This window comes from Neopsephotus bourkii, unplaced genomic scaffold (genome assembly GCF_033783945.1).
Source record: "Neopsephotus bourkii isolate Nb327-2 ecotype Australia unplaced genomic scaffold, CSIRO-AGI_Nbou_v1 NB_144, whole genome shotgun sequence".
Taxonomy (NCBI): Eukaryota; Metazoa; Chordata; class Aves; order Psittaciformes; family Psittacidae; genus Neopsephotus; species Neopsephotus bourkii.
This window is the reverse complement of record NW_026900661.1, coordinates 1,798,779-1,824,986: the sequence shown is the minus strand read 5'-3', so window position 1 is coordinate 1,824,986 and position 26,208 is coordinate 1,798,779. Positions and strand designations below refer to the sequence as shown.

At 42.5% G+C, this 26,208-nt stretch overlaps 1 protein-coding gene across 6 annotated transcripts in view; it reads left to right on the top strand.

Moving 5' to 3' along the window:
- Nucleotides 1–345: 345 nt before the first annotated feature.
- Nucleotides 346–26,208, top strand: part of SORCS2 (sortilin related VPS10 domain containing receptor 2) — a 545,361-nt gene continuing 519,498 nt past the window's right edge. For all 6 annotated transcript variants that reach the window (XM_061369718.1, XM_061369703.1, XM_061369709.1 and 3 more), the window contains exon 1: nucleotides 346–703. In XM_061369718.1, the coding sequence (XP_061225702.1) occupies nucleotides 368–703 (336 nt within the window). In that variant the 5' untranslated portion in view covers nucleotides 346–367. The remainder of the gene's footprint in view (nucleotides 704–26,208) is intronic.

The window sequence follows — 26,208 nt, the reverse complement described above, 5'->3', positions numbered from 1 at the left end:
GCGCGGCCGCCCCGAGTGGCTCTGTGGGTTTTCCCGGAGCGCTCAGGAGAGCCCTTTCCGCGCAGCGCAGCGAGAAACTTCTCAAGCGCCCCGCTCTGCCGGTGCCCGTTCCCGCCGCGCCGGGAGGGCCCCGCCACCGCCGCCGCTCCCCGGTGTCGGCCCGTGGGTACCAGACCCACCGCATCCCGCGCCCCGCCGCCGCTCGGTGTTTCCGCGCGGGCCAGCAGATGGCGGCGCCGCCCCGGCTGGGCGCAGCCCCGCGCACGCCGCTGCCGCGCTCCGGTTACAGCCCTCCCCCGCGCCCGCCCTCCGCGCGGGGTGTCCCTCCGCCACCTCCCCGCTGTCACTGCCGCTCCGCACAGCCACCATGGCGTGCGGCGGGACACGCGTGTGCGCTGCCGGGGCTGCGCGCCTGCCGCTCCTCATGCTGCTGCTGCTGCTGCTCGGCGCCGCTGCCGCGCCGCGCTGCGCGGAGCCCTGCGGCCCCCCGCGCCCCGCCGGAGTGCTGACCCGCGGGACGCGCAGTCTGACAGAGCCAAAGCTGGGCGGTGGGGCGGCGGCGGCGACGGGGGACAGCCGCTCCAAGAGAGCATCCTCGGCGGCGGGCCGGGAGCAGGTCTCCCTCATCAGCACCTCCTTCGTGCTGAAAGGGGACGCGTCTCACAACCAGGCGATGGTGCACTGGACGGGAGAGAACAGCAGCGTGAGTGCGAGGGGCGGTGCGGGAGGGCTGGTGGGGTCCCTGCTGTACCCCTGCCCGTAGCCCTGTCCCTACCCTGCCCTTACTATTGCTTTGCACCCCCAACTCGCGGGGCGCACCCTGCCTCTGCCGCCTGCGGTCCGCCGCGCTCGGTGCGGCTGGAGAGCGCTGCTCCCGCCGCCCGGTCAGGGGCGAGGGGTTCCCCGTGGGCCGCGCTCGGGGCTAGCAGCGTCCGGTGAGGTGCCGGGGGGAGGCGAGGAGCCGCCGGGGTCGGGCCGGCCTCACTCACCCTCCGCTTGGAAAGTTTGAAAAGTTTGCGGGCGCGCATCTTGCGGAGGGGCCGGGTGCGCGGTGCGCGCCGCGCTGCGAGGAGGAGGACGAGGGGGGCGAGGAGGAAGGCTTGGCCCCGGCGCGGCGAGGCGGTGTCCGTGCGTGCCCCCGGGGCTGTGCAGGATGGAGCGGGGCGAGCGGCGGCGCGGGGATCAGCTCCTCCAGTCCCGCGTGAAGTCCCAGGTTAAACTGTAGGGGTTTAATCGATCCACCTCGACCCGCTCAGCCCCGTGTCATCTCCCCCGCGCCGCGCTCCGCTCCGCAAGCGTCTGGGGCGGGAGAAAACCCCAAACCAACCCCAGGATCAAATAAAGCGCAGCCCCAGGCTTGAGGTGGAGGTGAGCGGCAGGAGCGGGCGAATAGCGCTGCCCGCGGAGCTCCCGCACGGCGCGGACGGTGTCCGGGGGTGGGGCTGGGGCCGGTCGCTGGGTCCGGAGCAGCAGCAGCGCTCCGAGGCGTTTTACAGCCTCTTCGATGGATGGGAATCGCGCCTGAGACCAGTGTTATTGCGTTAGAGCATCCGTGGTCACAACTTCTCGCAGTTGAAGCAGCGTGCCTTTATTACTCAATTACCATTTTAGACAGCAGCGCTCATGGTGAGCACCTATAATCTGTGTATAGCTCACTTTCGATATCAGCTAGTCTTCATTTCTTCATATATTGAGCCATTACTGGTTGTGTATTTACACAGGCAGTTTCAGGGATTTGCTGCTTCTAATTTAGCCTTCACTGAAACACTATAGCATAACAGTGGGTGTCTTAGGTAAATCTTACATAGCACCTTGCACGTTCTGTGTAACTTCACAGGCAAGAAAATATCGTTATGAAGGGTCAAGATCAACTTTCTCCAGGAGGATTTTAGTGTTTCTGGAACACTCCCGAGTGTTTTTACTGCAGTTCAGCTAAGCTCCGACTCTGCTTGAACTTTGTGAATTTAGCATAAAGTTTACTTAAACTTGGCTCAGTTCAGGGAGCTTGCGTTACACTGCTCATATGTATGTGAATGATCGCCCTTTCTCTAGGATCTCCTGTCCTGGTTTCTGCCTGTTTGCTTCGGGGTCGACCCAGACATGGAGCCTCTGAGGCTCTGGTGGTGAGGGTGCAGGGATTCCCTTGATCACACCGAGTGCTTGCGTTAGTGCTCTTGTATAATCAGGTGTCAGAGTTGGAGTCAGCATCATAAAGCTTGACACTTGCAAAGGCAGTTCTTGATTTGCTCAGGGAGGAAGCGTAAGATGATGGACATTTTCTGTGAAAAGAAAATGTTGCAGACCAGCAACATCAGCTATTCTGATTTTGTCCTTCCTCCATTTCTCTGCGGTTAGAGTGCTGCTGGGTTTTGTGGACAGTGCTTGCAGGCTGTTAGGACGACTTCCTTGAAGAGTTCAGTATTAAAAAGTTGGCATAAGTTCATTTTTTAACATAAAAGGCAAGTAACAGCTTTCATGCAAAGCACTCAGCACTCTAAAAGGAATATAAGTAGAACCTTGCTAATCCACATTTATGACTAGTGGTCACTCCTCGCCTCTCTGCAAAGATTTAATAACAGATGCTGCAGTCAGGGCTTGTATTGCTAAAATGTTATTTTTTTCACAGTGTGCCACAGTTTACTTAGGAGAATACTAGCAAGCAGTCTCTTCAAAAGCAAAGATAAACAGTGACTGTCAGAATGAATGCAAGTGGTTACAGTCTTTGCTGCAACTTAGTTCTTTTTTGTTTGCTTAGTTGCTATCTGCTAATTCAGTTTTGCAGGGTAATACTCTCATCCTGAATGCCTGCAGACCTTCCCTGAAATATTTACACATTCAATAAAATATACTTTTGCAGAGTTATGTTAAAAGTTATGTTGCTTCCTCTGCCTGCCATCAGGTGATTACTGTCAAGCTCGACTGGATTTGAACCAGTGACCTGGTAATGAAAGACTCTTTGCTGCCTTACCCCAGATGACAGCAGCCAGTCTTTTGCACTGGATGTTTTACAGTACGACTGTCAGCATTTTTCTGCACTTTCTTTTCTTGTTAGCTTTGCTTTATTGCATGCTTCCTGAAGAAGAGCTGATTTTAACAAAGGCTTCCAGAGAAAACCGATTTGTAAAGACAGTCTGTGGCATCTTTCTTTTTTTAGAAGGAGGAAGAACTACACTAAGCCCAATGGAAGCAGGATGGGCTTAAAGGGTTTGGAGAGAGTTTTGCTGCCTGTATGTATGTGAGATTAAAACAGTTGAAGATAAGTACCTGATCCAAAACTTATTTAATGTAGTCTTGACTGTTTCTTTATATAGATATGTATGTATTTGTTTATTTACTTATTTTACTCAGTGTTAATTGTTTGGAGGTAGAAACACTAAAATGTGGTGCTTCTCAAATTTACCACCTTATGCTGTCTTCTTAAATCTGTGGTAGCTCTTGCCTTCCTGTTGAAGCACATGGTTGAGCTGTGAAGTGCTATTCTGTCCCACGCATGCTGCAGGCAAGGGGAGGACTGTCATTCATAACAGTGGGGTTTTGGATCAGGCCCTGCAAACCTCAGGAGGCACTAAGCAATCTTAAAGTGTCACCACGCACGTTTGGCACCTCATTGGAGGTACTCAGCACTTTGTAAACCAAGGAGCTAAACTAGTTCCTTTACCCTTTACAGCTGCGTGGCTGAAAATTTGACAGTGATGAGCTCCAGATGACCATACATCCTCTTAAACACCTCTCCTAGTAAAATAAATGAAGAAGAAATATTCAGTAGGATTATTCCTTTGAGCTCTGTGATGGAGAGACAAATAACCACAAAAATGGAGGGGGCATCTGCTTCTCTGAGAGATGCTCACCTGCATGAATAGCTCATTGGAAGTGCTATCATGGAGTAGTCATATGTGTGGATCAAGGGCAAATAAATAAATTTGAAAGGGGCAGAGGTTAGGCTGAATGGGGCTTAAAAAAATTATTTACATCTTGTAAATCCTCCTGTGCCACAGTAATAGGAGCGTGTGATTTTTCGGTTGCATGAGATGTCTTAAAAGAAATTAAGGAGACTATAAATTATATCATTCCTTTCTCCTCCCCTTTCTTTTCTGTACTGACATGTGCTTTATTATCCTGTCATGATGTTTGTGAATTAGAGAAATGGTGGTTTTAATAACACAGCAGAGTATATGGTCACACTGATTGTAAAGTGAGCTGGAATAACTGGGAAAGATCACAGTAAACTTCCTTTGTCAAGAGGCAGCTCTACAGGGAGGCATGCAAATTGCTTCCTGTTTTGTGTCCTCGTTACTTTTATTCTGTACTCTAATAACTATTTATAAATTCCACAAGTGATAAGCATGTCCCTGACCTTTCCTGACAGTGTGATGCATAGTTAAAACCATCACTGGCAATGCAAGCCTCGCAAAGCTGGTCCTTGTAACATCAGGAGTGTATCTGGTTACTGAACTCCTACAATTAGCATTTCTGCTCTCTGTCCCCTATGCCCACAGAAATCTGTTGTGTACTGTTACTTTCAAACAAAGGCTCATGCAAGTGGAACTAATTTCCTTTCCAGTCTTAAAATGTAAACTGAAGACATGACAGGTGGGTGGTGGAGCACACCATTTACTCTGGGAAGGGCTCGTGATTGACATTTGTGTAACTGATAAATAACATGGAGTTGTGCATCGGAATGTATACAGGTAACGTGCTTAAGAATAGCCTCTTACTGTGTTAAGCTGAATACGCACGTTCCCAGATTTACTAAAAATACACCACCCTTTCTGATTTGGGCTTTTAAAAACCCTACTTTTCCTTAGAAGAGAATTTACAGTCATTCTAGGAGCTTTTTTTTTTGGGGCTAGGTAAACAACTTTCTTTGCAAAACTATATTCTTTTTGATCCTCCTGGAGAATTCCCATTGTGCATTAATACTGGCTGATTTAAAAAAAAAAAAACAAAAATCAAAGCCAAAGCAGAACTACGGGGAAAGCGAGACTTGTATTCACAATTGATTTTGATTCATGGGCTGCTCTTCATGCTGTGTGCAGACTGCTAAAGTGTTGTGAACAGGACTTTGGCCAACTAGTTCCAAGTCTGCTGTTTCATGGTGCCAGCATTTCCTTTTTTTGTTTATTGTCAAAATACTCAGTCCATGCAGGCCGTTAGTTGTTCAGCGAGTTGATGTTGTGATCCCTCATAAATGTCTGTCTCTTTGTTATGGAAAATAAACATAAATACACAGTTTTTCCCAGGCTTAATATTTAGCGGCACCTTATCAGAGTGGAAGCTTTATTGCACATCTACAGAAATTGCTGCACACAAAAACTTCAGCTGATCCAGTCTTGCCTGTATTTGATATTACAGATACTTTGTTTAATTTAAAAAATATTACTCTTTGTGATACAGTTTCATGATCTATGGTTTGTGGAGCCTGGTGATCATTAAATGTATTCTTCTGGCACATACTGTATTTAATTGGTTTTCTGTTTTGTTCAGTTTGCAATAAATTGTGCTGAGGGGATCTATAAAAACCATTGACTTCAATATTACCGTAGCAGTATCTGTAATGGTAAATGTAATTATCTATCCAAACTGGGCAGAAGTCCATTTGTGGTAAAGTTTTGGTGCTGTTTTTCTGGAGTAGCCAGGCTACTTCTTATGAAACTAAAGCAGATCAAAAAACCTGATGGCTCAGATCTGTGATAAATGGCAGATATACTGCAAAGTGAAAGGCAAATTTCCCATAGGGAGTTTGTTTTTCCTTTTGAATTCCTTGAGATGATAGTGCGACAAAAAGCAAACAGAAACCAAACCCAGTAATCATATTGGAGTGGAACAGCGGAATCCCACATGGAAAGTGGAACGATTTAAATCTGACTGGAGTAACTTAGGAGTTTAACATCTTTTCCCCCTTTTTTTTATTTTTATTTCATGATGTAAAGTTTGTGCCTCACTTCGTTTATTTGCTTCTACCAGCCTGTTTCCCCTCTCTTCCAGTCCTGCAGCTTGCTTGTCATGTTGCTGCCTGCTGAGCTCTCTCCACATTTCAGGAAGTTCCAGCTGCTAGAGGGAAAGAGAGAGCACCTCTTCTCATCCCCTAAGTAGACAGTTAAAATTGATACATACTTCAATTAGTGTGTGTGTCAAACCTGCTTGAAAGTCTTCCTTCATGCTCAGCCCTCCACACCTGCATCCATACCTGGTTTTACCTGGTTTGCTGGTTTAACTGGTGTTACCTGGTTTACTTAGAAGTAAACTTCTGGCTGCCTTAGCTTGAGCAGGTGCTGCTGTGCCTGCACTGGGAAAAGCTCAGTTGAAATCTAGGAGGGAAATTAAGCAATGAACACTAAAGACAGACATGGGATTGAAATCCTGTCTCTGATACTGACGATGTATTACATGGGCATGATAAACCCAATCTGGCTTAATAACAGTCATTAGATACGTGTTTAGGGTGTTGACTTCAGGTTCACATATCACAGTGGAACCTAATACATTCTTCCCAAGGTTGACAATGTTAGGAATCTACTGGTAGAGATCTTTGGAGAAAGAAATGAGGGCACCCCTCCTGATTTTATTAAAATTCATTAGACCAGTAGATTCTTTTTTGAAAGAACAGAAGGGGAAAATGATGAGCTTTTCAGGAAAACTGTAATGGTTGTGCTAAAATGGGAAGTTCTGTAAGATATGTACCACTTTATGACTTTAAAGCATGAAACTGCCCATATTACAGGAGCTTTTATGCCAAGCTCTTTGTATGTCCAAATATGCATGTCCATGTCTTGTCAATTAAGACCGAAGGTTGTTAGCATAAGCACAGCTAATCTGCAGTGCAATGCAAGCAGGATCCTTTTCATTTCTGAAAACACAACTTTGAATGCTCCATCCCTGGCAGTGTTCAAGGCCAGGTTGGACGAGGCCTTGGGTGGTATGGTTTAGAGCGAGGTGTCCCTGCCCATGGCAGGGGGGGTTGGAACTTGATGATCTTAAGGTCCTTTCCAACCCTAACTATTCTATGATTCTATGATTAAGCAAAAGCTGGAAGTATAGGTTGAAAGCATTCTGCAGTATGTGACTGCTCGCCGTAGCTCAGGATGAAACTTGATGACGTGCAACATTCCTTCAGCATTTTTATTCTCATAGTCTTACATTCTTTACCAGACATTCCCATCCCCAACCCCCTGCCCCAGTAATAATAATTTTAAACTCTTAACAGATCACCAGCGACAAAACCACTTGTACCTTACTTCAGCCACCAGGTCTAACCTTGGACTTCTGCAGTAGGGTGGTGGAGATGGTCCCTGGGTTGATCTCTCTCTAGACAATCTTAACAGCCATACTTGAGAAAGCTTGGTGGCGTTGACTTCTGAAAACATGTATCTCTCTCTGCATATTGGAGAGGGGTCTAGATGACTATGATGAAACACATAATTCAGTTATCCCTGACCCAAATACCTGGAGTTTGTTGCTGCTGCAGTTCTTTCCTTCCTTCCTTCCTGTAACATGGCTGATGGAGGTTCAGTAAGACTCTTTTGTGGTGGGTATTGCACAACCCCAATGCAAAAATGCAGATGCAGCTATAAAGATTTTATAATTACAGTTTTATCTACATGCATACCCAAGAAACAGAATTGTATGCTTAAAGGATGTACACTGACAGAGATTACACAAGGTCTCAATTTCAGTGCAAGGGCTGCTCCAGCAGCTGTTTAAGCATTTTTTTCTTCCTAATGGCTTAGAATATTCATGCATAAGCAGTCATGGAGGCAGAGCCTGAAATTTTCCCTCTGCCTTGAGAGTTAATGAGGAGTTTAGAAACATGCCCCCTCTTCATGAATGTGCATATGTAGGTATGTTTTTCTCTCTCTTTTGTCCAAACCAGTAGATCTGCAATGTGCCAAGAAAAAATGGAACAGTTTTAGCAGTAAGTGTTGTGAGTCTGTGCTCTGGCAGGAGGTGTGTGTATATCGGCTCTCCCTTGCAGGAGGGGCAATGACACCCTTCTGCTGGGTGAGCCCTCTGACCCCAGTGCTGTTGTGCAGAGGTGGGGAGGGCAGTGTCACCTCCTGTGAGAAGCTGTGTTTCAAAGGATTTGCCACTGTGCGCTCTGAAATGCTCAATGTCATAGGTGTGTGATGACACATCTGCTTTGGTAAGGTGAGTGGAGAAGTGCTGTGCTTATGAATCCTATTGGATTTCAGCAACCCTGGGTGAGGCTATTGAGGAAAGAGAGATGCTGACTTGCTGCTGTCTTGCAGGACTCAGAGTGTGTGAACCTCAGCAGAGCTGGTACTCGCACAGCCCTGTCGCCGTGTCTGAGCTCTAGAGCAGTGCTGCAGTATTCACAGTGATACCTAAGGGAAATTGAGGTTTGGCCAGAGGTAGTGTGAGGTTCCAAATGAACAGCTGTTGGGTTAAATTGAAGCTGAGTAGGAGTACCAAGGAACTTTGCCAGTTACCTTGCCGCTATCCTCTGAAATAGCACTTGCACTGCATAGGTGATTTTGTGCCTCAGTTTCCTACCTGCAATAATAATGGTGCTTCCTATGTCTTAGGATTGCTGTTACTCTAAGTAAGCTGTGCACTTCAATATAAAAGTAATGCTTAATACCGTAACACCTAAAAGAGGCAGGACCATAGAAAATCACATCTATGGTTTCTTTGTTCCTTTGACTGCTTCACAGTACAGTCTAGGGATTAGAAAAGGCTTTCACAGGTCATGCAAACTTATCTGCTTATTCTGATGTTTGTTTTGATCAAGGCTCCTTTCAATGTGTAGTCCAGTTTAATTTAAATGCCTACACTCTGGCACTTCAAGATCGTTGGATAGACTTAAGATTATGTGACTAAAAACATTCTCAGTGAAACTTAACCTGTATTTAACATGAGTTTTTCTGCCATTGTTTACCAGTATAGTGAAATAACTGTGCTTCTGTCTCAGTGTTTGTACCCTTCCTACTCTTGCAGGCTAATGATAATTCACAGAATCCCAGAATCCCAAGGGTTGGAAGGGACCTCAGAAGATCATCCAACCCCCCTGCAAGAGCAGGGTAGCCTAGAGTACATCACACAGGAACTTGTCCAGGCGGGCCTTGAATATCTCCAATGTAGGAGACTCCACAACCCCCCTGGGCAACCTGTTCCAGTGCTCTGTCACTCTCACAGTAAAGAAGTTTTTCCTGATGTTCACATGGAACCTCCTATGCTCCAGTTTATACCCATTGCCCCTTGTCCTATCACTGGACATCACTGAAAAAAACCTAGCTCCATCATCCTGACACCCACCCGTTATATATTTGTAAACACTGATGAGGTCACCCCTCAGTCTCCTCTTCTCCAAGCTAAAAAGACCCAGCTCCTTCAGCCTCTCCTCATAAAGGAGATGTTCAACTCCCTTAATCATCTTTGTGGCTCTGCGCTGGACTCTTTCAAGCAATTCCCTGTCCTTTTTGAACTGAGAGACACAGAACTGCCTCTGAATAACATTTATTTTGGCCTTTAAAATTATGCTATGTTGTAGCTCTCTTATTCTAGCTCTTTAATTGCACCATCTGCATAGGACAGTACCTACACCTACATCTACACCGTGTATTTGACTGGTCCATTGTTAGAAATGTACATACACACAGAGGTTATTGTTCATTTCTGGCTTCCCTCTATTCTCTAATGTCATCATGATTATCTGTGTTTTCTAAAAAGAAAACCTCAGAACAGTAAATATTTCTTAAGTCATAAAAACACTTAAATAATCCCATCATTAGCAAAACAGCTCATTTCTGTGGTTTCTGTGCAATAACATTGTTAAAAGTTTTTCTACCAGATAAAGTAGATGCATTTAATGTTTAGGTTTTTGAGTTTTTTTTACCATTCTTTTTATGAACTTTGGTTCTAACATGGTCTTGGAAGCTCACAGGAGTTATGATAACTGCATGAAGTGTCACAGAAGCATATTTCCAAGCACCAGCTACTGCCATGTGTCCTTATTCCTACAGAGCAGTAGGTCCATGTTCCCTGGCCAATGTGTTCAGTTCTAGGAGATGGCAAGCTGTACTCTGAAAACACATTTTAATCACTGTTACTGCCTCTTCTCTGCTCCCCAGACTGGCAGTGCCACAGGGTGAGAGCAATCTTCCCCCCACATATATATGAGCAAGATGTGTACAGGGGCTGTGCTCTGAGTTGCTGGCATGAGGTGCTTGTGTAATGCCAATAAATAATGATGACTGCTGAGGACTGAGTTGCTCCACCTGTGAACTCTAGCAGTGTGCAGCACGCCCCCCCTAACCAAGCTGCAGCAAGAAAAAGTTGCTTTTCTCACGTATTGAAGAACAGCCTGTTCATGGTTAATGCATTCCCATGCTTGCCTCCACCAGCAATTGTCACTGCAAGACAGATGCCGAAGGGGAGGCAGCTGGAGGGTGAGAGGAATATGTTGGAATCACTCTTTGAGCTTTGGGCAGTGTTTCACAGTGTTAAATGTGACCGATTCTGAAGAAATAGTTGTTTCTTCATTGAAAACACAGTTGTATCAGGGGATGGTAGATTGCTGTAAAATCCTCCCGGGTCTAAATAGAGTAAGAGATTTTTCCTGTGTTTGCTAGCAGAAAATATACCTTGTAACTTGCTCTTTCCAGAAGATTAGAACCACCTGTGAGCATAAGGTGTCTGCATCTGCAGTAGGACTGGTTAAATCTTGCCATTTATAGAAAGCAGAATATTCCTTTCTTGGTCCTTCTTTTATGCTCCTAGGTATATTGTTGGGTGTTCAGTGTAAGTAGGCATCAGTGTGTAAGAGCATAACCCTGAGGGAACTTGTGAAGCTGTTTGTAGCGGCAGCTCATTTTTGTGCATGGTTTTTTAGTGGCTCCATGGAGGAGGCATAAACCCAGAAATAAACCATACAAAAGCAACGTGCCAGTGTGCACAGAGATCTTTGCCAGTCAGGTACCACCACTGGCAGTGAGCACCCATCAGGATGTAGTGCACATACACAGTGCTCCATTACAGAGCTTATTACAGAGATCATGAGGTGAACTCTGTAGAGATTTGTAGTAGCAAATGCCTGGAGATGTTTGGGGACGTGACTGGTGATACTGGAGACCCCATGCAGCTGGATGGCGTAGAAACACTAGTGCTCTTTTGCCCAACTCACCTCAACCTGCTGAGATCTGGCAAGTGGGAAAGGAAGTCAAAATCCAGTGACTGGGATTTTGATATGTGCTTTTGTATTTGAATTTACAGGCTTTAATCTCAATGATTATTAACTAAATAAATCCCAGTATCTTACTTCATGGTAGGTTGGTATTAATATACTCGTGTCTCTAAGTTCCCAGTGCTCTTTCTGAATACTTTATGGGGCCCTGTTGAGGCTAGTAAGGGTTCACATTAGATTTGGCTGCTACATACTGGTTTGTGGATATGCTATGTGAGCATCATTCCTTCAGGCCTCTCTCATTTTAGTCTTGTAAACCACACAAGTTTAATTGATATGTATAGGACTTTGGAGTACTTGAGTGTTGTAGTGTTTCATGTGGTTAGAGCATAGAAGCAAGCAGGCATATGAACTAAAAAGCTTTTCCAGGCTCAGTTACCCCCACAAAGGCAGTAGGACTTCATCAGAACTGCAGCTTTTGATTTAGAGGGCCATTTCTTATTTTGCTAATTTGTTTGGCTTTTAATCAGTGGTTTCCTCTGCTTCCCAACCACATAATGGCAAGCATGTCAAAAGGTCTCAGCTGCCTTTAGAGCAGTCTTGAAACATATTCTTTACCCTGAGTGAGTACAAACTGAACAGCAACGATGCAAAACATCTGTGTTGGGAGTATGGTGGCTTCAGAGTGCGTGCTGTGTCCCGAGCACCAGTGACAGACTATGGAGGACTGACAGTGAACTTGGTGGTGCTGATTCTAGGGGGTAGAGAATTGGAAAGCTGTTACTGTTGGTGGTTCTGAGCTTTTCTTTCCCCATGGCTGGGGGAGGCCAATGCTGTAAGAGTCAGCTGAGACCTGATCTTGTTCTTTTGAAGTTTCCCGGCTCCATAGGAAAGCCAAATATGAAATAATCCAGAGTAATTTTTTCCTCTCTTGTATGTGACTTAGACCAAGGTGCTGCTGAGCATGTGGAGGAGGGAGGAAGATGTGTGGATGAAGCAAGTGTGCCCATTTTTTGGAGCAAGGAGCCCTCTATCAATGTTTTATTTTTCTCTTGGTCACGGATATTATTAAACTCTGTCTAAAAGCTCTGTAAAGAAGAGAAGCAAGAAAGTACAGTGTGCATCAACTGGACATCATTTTTGTAGCTCCATGAAACCTACTTTGTGATTTGGTTCCCACCAGCTTCTGCAAAGGAAGATACAAAAGGGATGCATTCCCCTGCATATAGGCTGAATAGGGCACCTCTGCTTAAAACCTGTAAGATGTAGCTCAGCAAACACGTTTTCAGTTCATAATGAAATACATATGTTCATCTTCATGCGGCATCTCTCAAAGGCTACTGTGCAGAGCACTGAAGGCCACTAACAAAATCTCCTTTTCCTTCCTCTTCCAACAGCTTTAAAACAGATGTTTTTTTATAAAGTGAGCTACATTTAGCAGGCTTTAAACCCTGGTATTCATTTTAATAATCTCATTGCTCCTGAAGAGCTCTTAAGAGACAGAGTTGTTTAAATTCATTGTATATGCACCTTGTGCCCTGTGTTCCATTTCTTTATTTAGAAAACCCTTGGGGGAGAAGGTTGATACCAGGCTACCATATTTAATCAGTGTGAGAGCTAGGTTGCTGGCTGGTAAATTATCACTATAAAATGTTTTCTTTAGTTTAGCTAACTGCAGAAAAGCCACTTCCTAAACTGCCATGAAGTGGCACAACTTAAGAACTGAATGAAAGGCAAGCTTCTTTGTCAGCGGGTGGACTTGGTTTGGCTTGATCAGTCTGCAAGCACGCAGGAATGTTGGAGCTGCTTTTGTGTATGCTGCTGAGGCAAGAGATGTTTTATGAACACTGGAGCTACATGAAAAGAAGACCCTCCGCTTCCTGTTCGAATCAATGTCCATATTATTTTGAGGGATTACATCTTGGCTCTAATGTTTGTAACTGCAAAGAGGCTGTTCCTGAAGATGGGAATGTAAGGCTAGAGAAGGATATAATCTTTATCTTGTCTGCAGAAACTGCCAGCAAGTCTGGTTATTGCATTGCTGTATTTTGTGAAGTGTATTGAGGCTCCCTGAGGGAGCAGGGCTCAGTCCAGCGTGATGTTTCACAGGGGTCGGTAGCTCAGAAGTCAGGCCATTGAGATGAGAGCACTGAAATTCACTTTTAGGCATAGTCTGTGTGCCAGGAAATAATATAAAGAGTTCATAGTCTTTGATCCACAGCCTGTTGTATGTGGATGGTTTGCACAAAATACGCAAGCTTTGATATTTTTTTTTCTAGCAGCTAAATAGACTTGTATTTATTAGGTGAAACTGATTGTCACAGTCACTATTGCTCAGTGAGAAACTCTGCTCCCCTTTGGGCAACTTCTGTGTCTGTCCTTTGTTTCTGTTACTTTTCTGTCTGCCTGTTTTGTATGTCTCATTCCTCCTTTCTTTTCTCTGTCTCTGTATGCCTCCTTTGTTATTCTCTCTTCATTTCCTTCTCTGTATTAAATCACCTTTCTCACCCCTGAGGGCTTAAATAGCATCATCTTCCCAGTTCCATCTGGAAAAAAAAGATCTTCAAAGACATAGTTAGTAATGACACAGACTTGTCATCAGTTTGGGAGTTGCCACTCCACTGAATATAGATGTTCACACTTGGTCATGTGTTGTCTGCAGGCTTGGATAGACAGGGCAGCATTGCTAAAGGAAAACCTGTCCTTATGGCAGTAGCTATAGCTCTAGAGGACAGCAGTAGCAGATGATTAAAAAAGAACATTGCCCCCAAAATACACGATCTCAATTGAAACTGGCCTGGGAGCAGTGTACTTCACCTCATGCCCCCAGCCTAAAGCTCTGAAGTGATCTCTTAAATTTACCCAGGGTTAGTTTTGGATTGCCTACATGAAGTGAAGTACACTGATTTTGTGTCAGGCTTCACGGGTGAGTTTAAATGATCATTAGAAAGGAAAGACTCAAATACCCATTTCCAATCATCCATTTTGTAATCTCCGCATGCTATCTAATAAGAATTTGTATACTGCCCATCACTGGAATGACTCTGCTGCTCATCCAGGTTTAATTGAAAAATAATCATAATCTATTCAGTGTTAGATTTAATGCATAAAAGAGGTATTGTGAGGAAAACACAACTTCTGAAATGTCTGTTACTATGGATTTTATTGTCTGGATTGAGTTCAAATATTAGTGCATGTCATCCTGATATTTGGGTGATGTCATTCTGGTATGTGACTTTGCCAAGTATGCCTCAGTATTGCTATTTGCAACCTATAGGCAATTAATTCTTTCTTCCTTTAAATGAAATGAAATATTTACAAGCTGTTACTTATTGCAGGAATCCAAATGAATGAAGCTTCTTTTGAAAACAAACACAAGCTGAGGAAAGCAAAGACAGCAAACGAGTGGGAAGCTGTCACACGAGGGACCCTTTGCAGCTCTGTGGCTTTAGCTGAGCCTTGAAAACATGGGAGTCAAAAGCAGGAAAGTGCTAAGGTCCTGGTTTCTGGCATAGGTTGTTGGTTGTGCACTTGCTGTGCAGTCACTACAGTTCATGGACTGAAAGATGATGAGCAGATTTAAAGTGCTTTTATCTGACATGAAATTGATACTGTCTAACGGGAATGGCTTCTAAGAGGAACATAAAGAATGTCTGCGCCAGGCTAGACCCGTGGATGTCTAGGGAAAAGCACCAGGCTCAGATGAATCTTTTGTGATCCTTCACCAGACAGCTTTTCCGGCCAGCAGCAATTTATGGCTCAGGGGTAACTGTAAAAGCTTTTCAGGTGCAAGAAACATACCTTGTTTATAAACATGAAAATGAGAGGGAAGGGGAGCTTACAAACTTCAGTACAGCAGCTAGCCAAAATTGCTAGTACTGAATTCCTATCGATTACATCATCCTTTCCCCAAACCTAGATTTTGGGGTATGTTCTCTGAGTGAGGTAAATTTTGTGGACCCGTAGCTACATTTTAGAGTTTCAAAGCCATTTCTTAGTATATTGATTGTAGTAGTACTTCAATTCCAACAAATTACATTAAATAGCAAGCAGACCTATCAACACATAATTTAAAGAGCACTTGTTTCTACTGTAAGTCTCTCACCAGTTTGGGAAGTTTAAAGGGTATCATCTCTCTTGAGTGAAGGTTGTTTCTAGAAAGATGCATGGTAAAAGTAGTGTTTAGGTCTCTTTTTGTTTATGTGGAATTTATTAAAGCATCTTTTTAGAAGTGTTGGATGACACTACTATCATGTGGAAAAAGTAATAAGAATCCTGAATGTCTCTCTTGGTTATGTAAAGCTGAATAAATGTTCATTAAATGGACAGCCTCATCTGAGCCAGGATTAGTTTTGAATTCAAGCCATTATTCTCTTGGCACATAACCAAAATAGTAGATGTTCTTATCAACAAGTGAGTCTCATTTTTGATTTATGGAAGTTTACCTGGGACTATTCAAATGCCTTACCCTTTCCAAGTGTTAAAAATTGCCTTTGATGTCTCAGCATTTGACTTTAAACCAGCTGATCTTCTGATGTGCTGTATAATAAAGTTGTTCTGATGCATACAAGAAATTCTGCTTGTTCATTCCAAGTTTGCATGGCATCATTAAGCCAGGCTTTTCTGCAGTAAAAACTGGTGATTCTGTTAAAGCAAAAAACAATCCTTATCTCCTGAGTTACTTTGAGGCCAATTACTAAACAGGCATGGCCAAGTTACTTAGATTTTAAGAAGAGCTGAAGGTGAATTTTGGAAGTCTTGCTAATTCTTATGTACTCAGTTATTTACTTATTTAATTACTCAGTTATTTACTTATTTAAATAGTTATTTACTTATGTTGCTCAGTTCATGCTTTTTAAATAAAGATTTCTAATGTTCTCTTTTAATTTTTAGTATTGTATTGAAGGATATCAGTAAAAAGGTTCTGTTATAGTAGACTGTCTATAGGCTCCATGGGAATCCGTGCTGTGATCAGATTTCTTAGCTAGAGTAAAGCAGCACCATTTCACTGACTTAAATTTCACCCATTTTAGGATTCTTAGCTTTGATTTGTCTCACAGTTAGTGGAACGTTCACAGTAATAGAAAAGAAGAGGTGCAGGAACCTATAAAATGAGGAAAAGTAAACAGAAACAGGCAATATCACAGGAATTAGGTTTCAAATGTTGAATTCCATACTGTTCTTTCTTGCTGTTTTTCCTCCCTAAACATTCTATATTATTGAGCTTAACTAGAAAAACCAAGTTATTTAGCTTGAGCAGAGGTTTGTTGGCTTTTGCCTTTCTTTGTCTTTTTACTCTTTCTTAGTCCTTTACCTTCCTTTCTACAAATTGGTTAATTTAATCTTTCTAGCTGCTGCACTGGTTTGTTCAGTATCACTAGGGTCGGCATGATACATATGAAAGGCACATCAGCTGAAGGAAACTAATATCCCGATCAACTTACCATTGCTGCAGATAGTGAGAAACCAGCTGGCATGAGTGAATTGATTTCTGCATCAGTCTCCTTGCAAAGGTAATCAATTCAGCACTGAGAAATGAGATCTGAGTCCTTATCACTTTTCTCTTGTAGAAGACTCCCTATATCGGAGTCTCATTCTTCTGAATTCACTGATGCACTCTGCTGTCACTTAGCCATGAGGGCAGTGGCACTTCATACAGTGTTACCGAACACAAAGCCTGTGAGGGGCAACAGCAGGCTTCAGTGTGTTTTGGATCAGGTCCTTGGGCTGATGCTGCAACAACGCTAGTCACTATGAAAGGTATTTAAACCCCAGAGTATTAGGAAGGATCTTTCACGCCTTGTTGCTAACAGCGTGAGGTACATCCTTGTAACAAAGCAGGACCACCTCTATTTGTAGTTTTTTAGTATACCTAAAACTGGTATAAAACTAGTTTTCTAGTCTATGAACGATGTGCATGCAGATAATTCAGAGGAACAGAATTATCATAGTTTCAGCAGACATCACTATTGCATCCACGTGGGAAATACCATGGTGCTTTCCTTCTGCTGCCTCATTTTTTTTTGGAGAAGGAACTGTAGTGCATCAAAGCGGGTCTTCTCTGTAATAAAAACGTTCAGGGCGCTATTCTGTATAACTTAGGTAATGGCTTAAATAGTCAAGTTAAAGAGAAAATAATTAGAAAGCTAATTTGGATTCACCCTTCCCTATTATCCCTTAAAATAAGTTGACTGTAGAGTTCTGTTTCAGCTTCATTTAGCTTGACTGTTGCAATGCCCTAACTCCTTGTGTGTCAGACTGTTCTTGTTTGGCTATGAAGCAGGGCTTTTGTGCTGCTGGATCAGGGCATGGAGCACTTACGGCTTTTCCAGTACCATAGAACCAGGAGCAAATAAGCTGACATGGGCTTACACAAGGGAACAGACCTGCTCTACTTTGCTCCCAAAGGTGACCTTGTTTTTTTTTGCATTACACAGTCCAGTATTTGTATATGGTATCACCGAGGCTAACAAAAGGTTGTCATAGGGCAATGTTTATGTCAGAAATTGTGACATTTACTTGTTGATGGGATAGTATAATGTCAGCATGCCATGGTGCAAATGTCCTGATTTTGTGATGTTACAAATTGTTGTGAAGGATTAGACTTTTTGAGAGGCCTTAATGGATGTTGGAAAAATGAATAGGTTTAGACTGATTTTATTTATGTCATAGTTAGGAACAATCAGAAGTTTAGAAAACAAAGCTTGCAGCAATTTGTATCACTTTTCATTTTTGAAGGGTCTTTGCTAATGTCACAAACTTTAATCATTATATACATGATGCTTCCTTAGCAGGCAAATTTGTTGAGTCATCATGCTTCAAGGGTGCTCAGGAGATGACAATTCGTCAGTAGCTACTGTGTTTCATTGGACCATTCTCCTTTTGTAGCAGACTGGATTTTCCTATTTTATCCACCAAATAGAAGGAGAATTTGGAAAGTTTCCAGTCTGTCAAAGCATAAGTGCAATAGGAAGTAAGATAATTTGGTTTGTATTTGTTCTGTCGTTCATTCAAACCTTGTTAGAGGCAATTGTAAAGCATACTGAGCAGTGCTGCTTACACCTTATCTACAAGGCAAATTCAGCTGTCATGGTTGAGCTTTGTTAACACAACCACCCAACCAGGAGTATATTTGGTATTGCAGTGTATTCCTGGGCAGATCCCTGTGTATGCCTGAGACATACCATAAGAAATTGAAGGAAAAGATGTTCAGTAGTTTACAGAAGACATTTAAATAAAATTAAGACATGTAACTTGTGCTGTAATTGGAACCTCTGAGAATGTTGATTGAGTTTCTTAAATATGAAGGGAATATTCTAATGAGAACTGAAGGCTGCAGCTTTATCTTTGGAAACAGTGGATTTCTGCTTCTGTGGACATAGACTGAATGGAAAATGTATTTGACCCAAAATAGCCAAAGGGATATTCCATACCATAGAATGTCATCCTCAGTATATAAACTGGGGGAGTTGGCTGGAAGGGGCCAATCCCTTCTCAGGGATGGGATGGACATCAGTCAGTGGGTGGTGAGCAATTGTGTTGCTCATCACTGCTGTTTATTGGGGGGCAGGGTTTATCCCTTTTCTCTTTCCATAATAATAATTATTATTATTTTAATTTTATTTCAATTATTAAACTGTTCTTATCTCAACCCACAGGTTTTTACATTTTTCCAGTTTTGCTCCCCATCCCACTTCAGAGGGGTAGTGAGTGAGCAGCTAAGTGGTACTTCGTTGCCAGCTGGGGTTAAACCACAACACCAAGCACAGAAGAATTAAATCATAGATGTGCTCTTCAGGTGTGGTTTCTGGATTTAATGATGAAATTTGGTCTTAGACAGGCCTAGTCATACTTCAGGGTGGCAGTGGCATGCAGGCTTATTCTAACAAATGGGTCAGAAAGCAAGGTGTAATAGCACTAATGGGCAGTATCCTGCCCTCTCTTCCTGAAGAGCTGTGTGCTTCTAAGCTGCACTTCAGATGAGTGATTTTGTATGGAGCTGCTTGCCACTGGATTTGGAAGAAGGTCTGATGAAATCTGTGGTTTCTGTGTCTGTATGTTCTCAGCTTTGTGTTTGCACAGAAATACAGTTTTGTGTATGTGAAAGTATATACACAGGTGGTTTCAGGCAATTTATCTGTAGAATTTGTAGATTAAAGGCAGAAGTTTGAGTTGCTGTTCTTTGAAAACACAGGTAGATACAAATACAATATAGTGTGTTCTCTCAGAATATTTTCTAAGTGAGACCAGGATGGGCAGTCCTGGACAACTCGACCCCAGGAGCCAGGGGAAGCCGGTCCACTTATGTCAGCTTTAACTATGGCACTACTGTGAGAGAACTCATCCACACTCTTCTTGATATGCTTGGCCAATATTGCACTAGTGCTCTGTGATTACACCAGGCTGTAATTTGCTGCTAAGGAAGGGAAACTAAAGAAAACCCATACTGTTTGGTGGAAATGAAAAGTATTGAACAAACTTTGAACAGGTTTCTAATCAAGATATTTTGACATGAGATACTTTTTTAAAACCATTTGGTCTGGAACTGATCCAAAGCAAGTCTTTCTCCTGAGAGTATTCCTAAAGTAGAAAAAGGGTAAGCCTCTGTTTCCATAGTTTCTGTGTCAGTTCAGACTTAAGGTGAGCTGTGATTTCTCTACAGAGAACAGTCAGTGGTTGCAGTGTGACATGGTTCTTGCAGAAATGGGAAGTGAGGCAGGTCCTGTTGTTTTTGCATCTCTTGGGCTTCAGGAGAACCACTTTTGGTTTGCAGGGCTGCCAGAGGCGTTGTGTTCAACCTTGAGCAGGTAACTTGAATCTTTCTATATCTAAATGTCACATCCGGAAGTCTCGTTCCACCTCTTGGTTATAAGGGCAACATCAAAGATCAGGAAGTGTTTGGATACTTTGAAAATGTGTGTGATCATGTTACCATAGGTAAACAGAAGGGAAAAGAGAGGCAAGCTACACAGGAAAGTTATTTTTCTGATGTTAGTCTGATATAAGAGAATCTCATTTTACAGTCCCTTGTCCAGAGCTTTCATGTGGCTTTTCATCCTACGTGATACTGCTCTTTAAAGGGTGTCCTGTAAAAACAGTGTAATGACTTTTCATTTACGTATATTGAACCTTGCATTAGTGACATATACTTCTTAGCAAGCCACTTTTTATTTTGATACGTTATTTTTTTTAATAATAACATCTAATTAGAAAATCATTGGGAAATTTCACCTTCCTTAAAGAATGTTTGGGATTTTAAAAGTTTATTTTCTCAACCATGTATTTTTTAATTGTAATTTGATAAGAGTTATAAATTTCTTAGAATCATTGCATACATAATAATTTGAAATGTGTCTGGCATTAGTTCTGTAAAAACAATCTGGATGTTCTCTGATCTGGATCTACAGAGCCGTAAAATATATGTGGCACTGTATTAAGTTTTATAATGCTCATTACTTCAATGTTGTACCTGTTGAGTAGAGAATCACCGAAGCAGATGAAGAGTATTGCTCTTTGAGCAGCAGAAATATTAGGAGTGCTTTTAGATGGCCCCTTCTAGATAGGAGTTTCACTGCAGGGCTCAGCAAAGAAATAATTAGTATTTAAACTGTTTGTGAAGGAGTATGACTGATCCTCCAGAGCACAAGAATTACAGATCAGTGGAGTGCTGCAGAATTTTTCTTTGGGCAAAAAGAATTGCCATATGAGGACTACAGGATATAATAAGAGATATCCATGGTCTAGCAAAGTGAGCTTAAAACTTGACATAGTAGGAAGCTGTTTCACATGACTGTCATTGTAATTTGGGGCAATGCTCTTTGTTGCTGTTACAGTTGTTAGAGCTGTATTAGCAACATAATCTGTGTGTCTATAAAATTAACAGTGCCTTCATATTTAGTTACTTTCAGGGTCAACTGCTAAGCTACTTAAACAACAGATTTACCCTACCTGCTTTGTAATCACTGTAATTGGTACTCTGAAAGGCTGGGGATCTCCATCTGTGTTGTACAACATCAACCAATAATGAGCTCCAAAGGGTTAAACACTTAGGTAGTGCTAGCTTACCTTCTGCGTATAGATATAGCCCTAATAAACCTCAATATTTGTCTTGATGTCTTTCTATTTTTGAAAGGTAATTTTATTTATGATCTGTAGAAAATGTGTTTATTTAACAGGCATTGCATTAGCATGGTCATAAGGTGTTTAGTATCAAAGGATGACCTGCTTTGAAATGTACTTCAGAGTGGTAGAAGTGCCACTATCCACTTGGGAGGGTCTAGGAGAAAGTCATGTTAATGTTTTAAATTTAGAATATGCCATCATAGTGTTCCACTTCCATTACTGAAGTCCCAGTTGTTTGGTCTCAGTAGATATGTACAGGATATGAAACAGCCATAAGAAAACATGGATGTTTGTGGTGGGTGTATAATCTTCAGCTCAGCTTTGGATGTACAGTTTCTGAGTGTAAGAAGTCATATGCATTGCCTCATTTATGTGAGCAAGCCAGGTCCACCTGTCTGTTGCATGGGGTCAGATGCTTTGCAGTATGCTGATTTTGTGTACTCCCAGGTTATAGCCCTCTTAAAACAAACCCTCCAAACACAAGGTTGTTTTGAAATCAGCTCATTTCACTGTACTGCAGCTCTGCAACCATTGCACTGACACAGCTGAATGGGCATTGGACACAGGCAGCGGGCTGAGAACAAGTGGCCAGAGCAGTAGGGAAACAGAAACTTTGGGAACATATTGAAGGAATCAGTGTATTATGACACAGATTCCTTAACATGTAGTTTCCTACCTGTTTCTCTGGGTAGCAGTGCTGTCTTAAGCAGCCACAGTGTATTTCCAGGCCCATACAAATCCTCTCAGATGGTGTCAGTGTAGTTGTTTGTGGAGAACTGAACCGGAGAATTGATTGTGATAAGAAGAACCTGGACAGCTGCATTAGACTGTTTTCTTTAATGTCTGATTTAAATCTCCCTTGCTTCAGTTTACTTCTTTTCCTATGCACTAGGGACATGGGGAAAAGTTTATTCCCTGTCTCTTTTAATCAAGCTTTAATATATCTGGAAAAGTTTATTATGCTTCTCCAATGTCTTGTGTTCTTTAGATTTAAAAACCTCAGCTTCATTGTTCACTTGGTGCTCCTTTTCTAGACCTCTCATCATTTTTACTGCATTATTACAGGCTCTCTCCAATTACTCCATATCAGTCCTGTGATGCTGTGGCATGAACACAACTGAGATCTGCAGGCTGGAATAGAAGTTTCCTTTGTGAGACTCACAGTCTGCATGTCTTGCAGCCTCTTCATCCATTACCCTAGGGTGCCATACTGCTATGAAAAAGGGAGACATTACTGTCTTGTGATTCATTAACACTCCCAGCCATTCTTCTGCTGAGTGTACTTTGTTCTTGCCTGCTCTGATTAGGTGCACTTCAGTATTTATGCGCATTGACTGCCATCGTTCCTGCTGAACGGCACCCGGCCATTTCTGATCATTTTTCCAATTTGTGAAGATCAGTTTGAGCTCTCATCCTGTACCTCAGTCTGTGTGTTTCAGCTTGGTGTCATCTTCGGATTTAATAAGCATAGCCACTTCACGCAGATGTTAACTAATACCAAACTAAGGGTGTTTTCCCTTGCAAACCCACTTGAGAGAGTGGGTATCTGTTGCCTCTTTGCTATCCCTAGGGCCTGTTACTCTGCTATGTGAGGGAATTAGATAATTTTAATAGTATCTGCTTTTGGGAATTTCAAATTGGACTTCACTCATTGCTTGCACACAGTTTATTTAGTGATAGCTTCTAGAATTTTTCTGGGAATTGATGCTACACTGACTTCTTGGTGTATCCCAGACTCCTCCTACACCTCCTTTTTCTCTAAAAGTATGGCCAGTGTCTCCTTTTCTGGTCATAGGAAATGCAGCCCAATTTCCATTAGTTCTTTAAGGAGTGAAACAATCTCAAAAGTTGTGGCAGTGTTTGAGAATCTGAGGATGGAGTTCATCTCCACCTTATCTATGAGTATGCTTCTGTTGCCTTGCTCTTTGTCAGAATACTGCCTGAATTCTTTCACCTTTCTCCATCTCCAGGCTCCTGTTTCTTTTCAATGCATTTCACATTGCCATCACAACTCTTTGTGCAAGCTTGTGTAAACCAGCTGAGTGAACTGATTTGGGTATGAGTAGCCCTGTAGTAGTTCTCCACAATGTCTTTCCTTTTCATGCTTTGCATGACATCCTCCCACCCCATCCTTTAACACTCACCCCCACACTGGGAGAATCACACATGGAGAAGTCTGTACCCAGAAGCAACTACCAGGAAATTTTGGGAGATGCTGCATTCCATTTCCAATATATGTCTTCTGGGTAGCTTTGTTCACTGTCTTGATAAACCCCAGGAGTTGAATTATTTTCTCTAGCTGATTAAAGTGATGTACAAAGACCAGAATCTGTGAGAAAAACATGAATTTCCCTATTTCTGTGGCCTTTATTTCACAAGACAAACTCTGCTTTGAATTAGTGCATCTGCATAGTGCTGTTAGGTTTTGCATGCCACTGCTTGGATGTTCTTCCACACTGGCATATGGGCACGCAGCATATGTCCTCCCACGCTGCCTCCCACCTCTGCTTTACTGCACTTTTACTGCTGGGCAGTCTCCTGGTCTTTCATAATTTGTCTTTTTTCTTTATATCTTCTTTTTATTCCCCTGACACTTCTGGCATTTTGTTTCTCTCTCCCTCTGCATCCTTAATTCTTCAACCTGCATGGTTGCATTTCTGGATTATAGACATTTATAGGTAAATTTTTGTGTGAGCAAAATACACAGCTGGTAGAAACAAGTTCTGTTCAAATACAGAAGGATCAGAAGCTCTGTGTGCATGTATACAGACATACTTACATCTCAGTTGAAACACTTTGCAGGTTAACCTCATTTATTTTAGCCCCAGAAAATCATTGAAATGTTTACAGATAATGACCTCTATTGCCTTGGCTGTATGTTTACTTTCCTTATGGGTTTGCGCGTATGGCCAATATGAAATCTATGTTTCTGGAACTGTACCTTCAATGTTCCTTAGTGTGATTCTGATTTTGATCTTGGAATAGGGCATATAAGTGCTATGGCAAAGCAGGTAATAATATTCAGCAGATGATAATGCATTAAATATAGGAGTTCAGAAGCAGGCTTCTCACTTCTATTATTTTTACTGCACAGCTTTTAAGTGTCTCCGTGTCTTCCTAGGCAGGTATCTGGAATTTATTGAGAGGAGTAAATTCCTTCTGGGTGTTTACAGGAAGAAGTGACAAGTGTAATTTGATGGCATTGACAATTACGTGATTCCATTCCTGCTGGTGAATCCAAAACAACTTCTGAGAGCAATATGAAATTAAGTTACGACCAAGCACAGCCACTGTGAGTTACAGTGAAACCAAGAGTTTGGTTAAACCTTCTGAGCTGCAGAATTTCTTACAGAGACATTCAGACAGCAGGAGAAAAATAGCAGAATGTTAATGAACTTTATGTCTAAAAGAATTAAGCTGATTTTTCAGATAAATAAAAGTTCATAGCTGTCTGAACAGCGCAAGGAAGAAACTTTGCTGGTGCTCATACTAAAGCATAGCTGCTGACAGCATGATGAAGCTGTTGAGGAAAGCTTTTGAAGTGTAACCAGGGGCACAGGGGATACTAGTGAGCAAAGTGTGTCTGCCGTGCACACTGGAACACTGTGGTAATTACACACAACATTAGGTAACTGTTCCTTGTGTAGTTCATGTTGATGGTTAGGTGGTTGTGGTTCTAGTGTAGCAACAAAATGCCTCGCTCTCTTGCATTGGTTTACATTGCAGGTTGAATAGTTTTCACAGACAGCTAATGGTACCTATGAAGGTAAAAGACTGAAAATGGCAGGGCTTGCCCCTAAGCCTGAGGAAACTGAAAAGCTGAAGATTTGTATATTTCTGCATATTTCCGTACATTTCTACAGATGTCAGTGAAGCTTTATCAGCAGTTGTGTACAATGTGCTGGGGAACCTGTGTTAAGAAACACTGAGAGCTGTAATATGAGAATTACCACTGGTAGGATCCAAAGACTTCACTGAGGGCTGTACAAAGACAGCGCTCTTCAGGAGAGTGCAAAAGGAAGGCTTAGCATGCCAGAAAAAAGAGGTCTTGTGTCTTTAAAAGATCCTGAAATACTTGGCATTACGTAGTTTTGCTGCATATAAAGAAGGCTCAGAATTTGACATTGTCTGTTTCTTAATACAGTCAGCAGGTTTTTGGACCTCATGGTGCTCTTGCTGTAGGAAGAAACAAAGGTGAAGTTTCTAGATATCAGTTGAAGGCTCTGAAAATAATTTGGGAGAATGTTGGGGGAAAAAGAACAGAGGAGATACTGTGCCAGTGGGAGTTGCCATTGTGATTTTAAGTCTGCCACGTCTCTGAGTTGAGCTCTGAGGCAGTGTGGAGTCATGTTGAAAGTGTGTGTATATTTAGAGATGTGGGAGTTTTGTGATGGGGAGAAGTGATGCTGTGTTATGGCCACCAGGCTCAGTTTTTTGCTTTGGCTTTACTAGCTCCAGATTTGATTTTTCAACAAGTCCTGTAACCAGTCTCTTCCTTCACCTGGATAATCTACCTTATATTTTCTTTTTGATCCTTTTTTATCTATTCAGATAAAGCTTCAAGGAAAAGGCAGTTCCTTACCATGCATTTCTGCAGCACAGAGGGAAAAAGACTCCCAGTTTGGGCAGGGTTTTGAAGTTCTACAATGTGGAGAGGAGATTTTACCAAAAGCAAAATTGATGCAAATTATTTTGCCTGCTGAGCTGTAACAGATCTTTAGGAAAAGTTTACAGAAAGAGCACTGGCTCCACTTGTCTAATAATCTATGCTTCAGTAGTCTGTGTTCCCACATATGTTCAGCTTCAGGCTGGATAATTAGTGTTGCCAGTGGTTATCACTTTCTTGTAATAACTCATATCTGTCCTGGGCTAGAGGATGCTAAACTTTTGTTCCCTGTAAGGGTTGCTGTGCATCCTCATGCCACTGTATATATACACTACTTGAA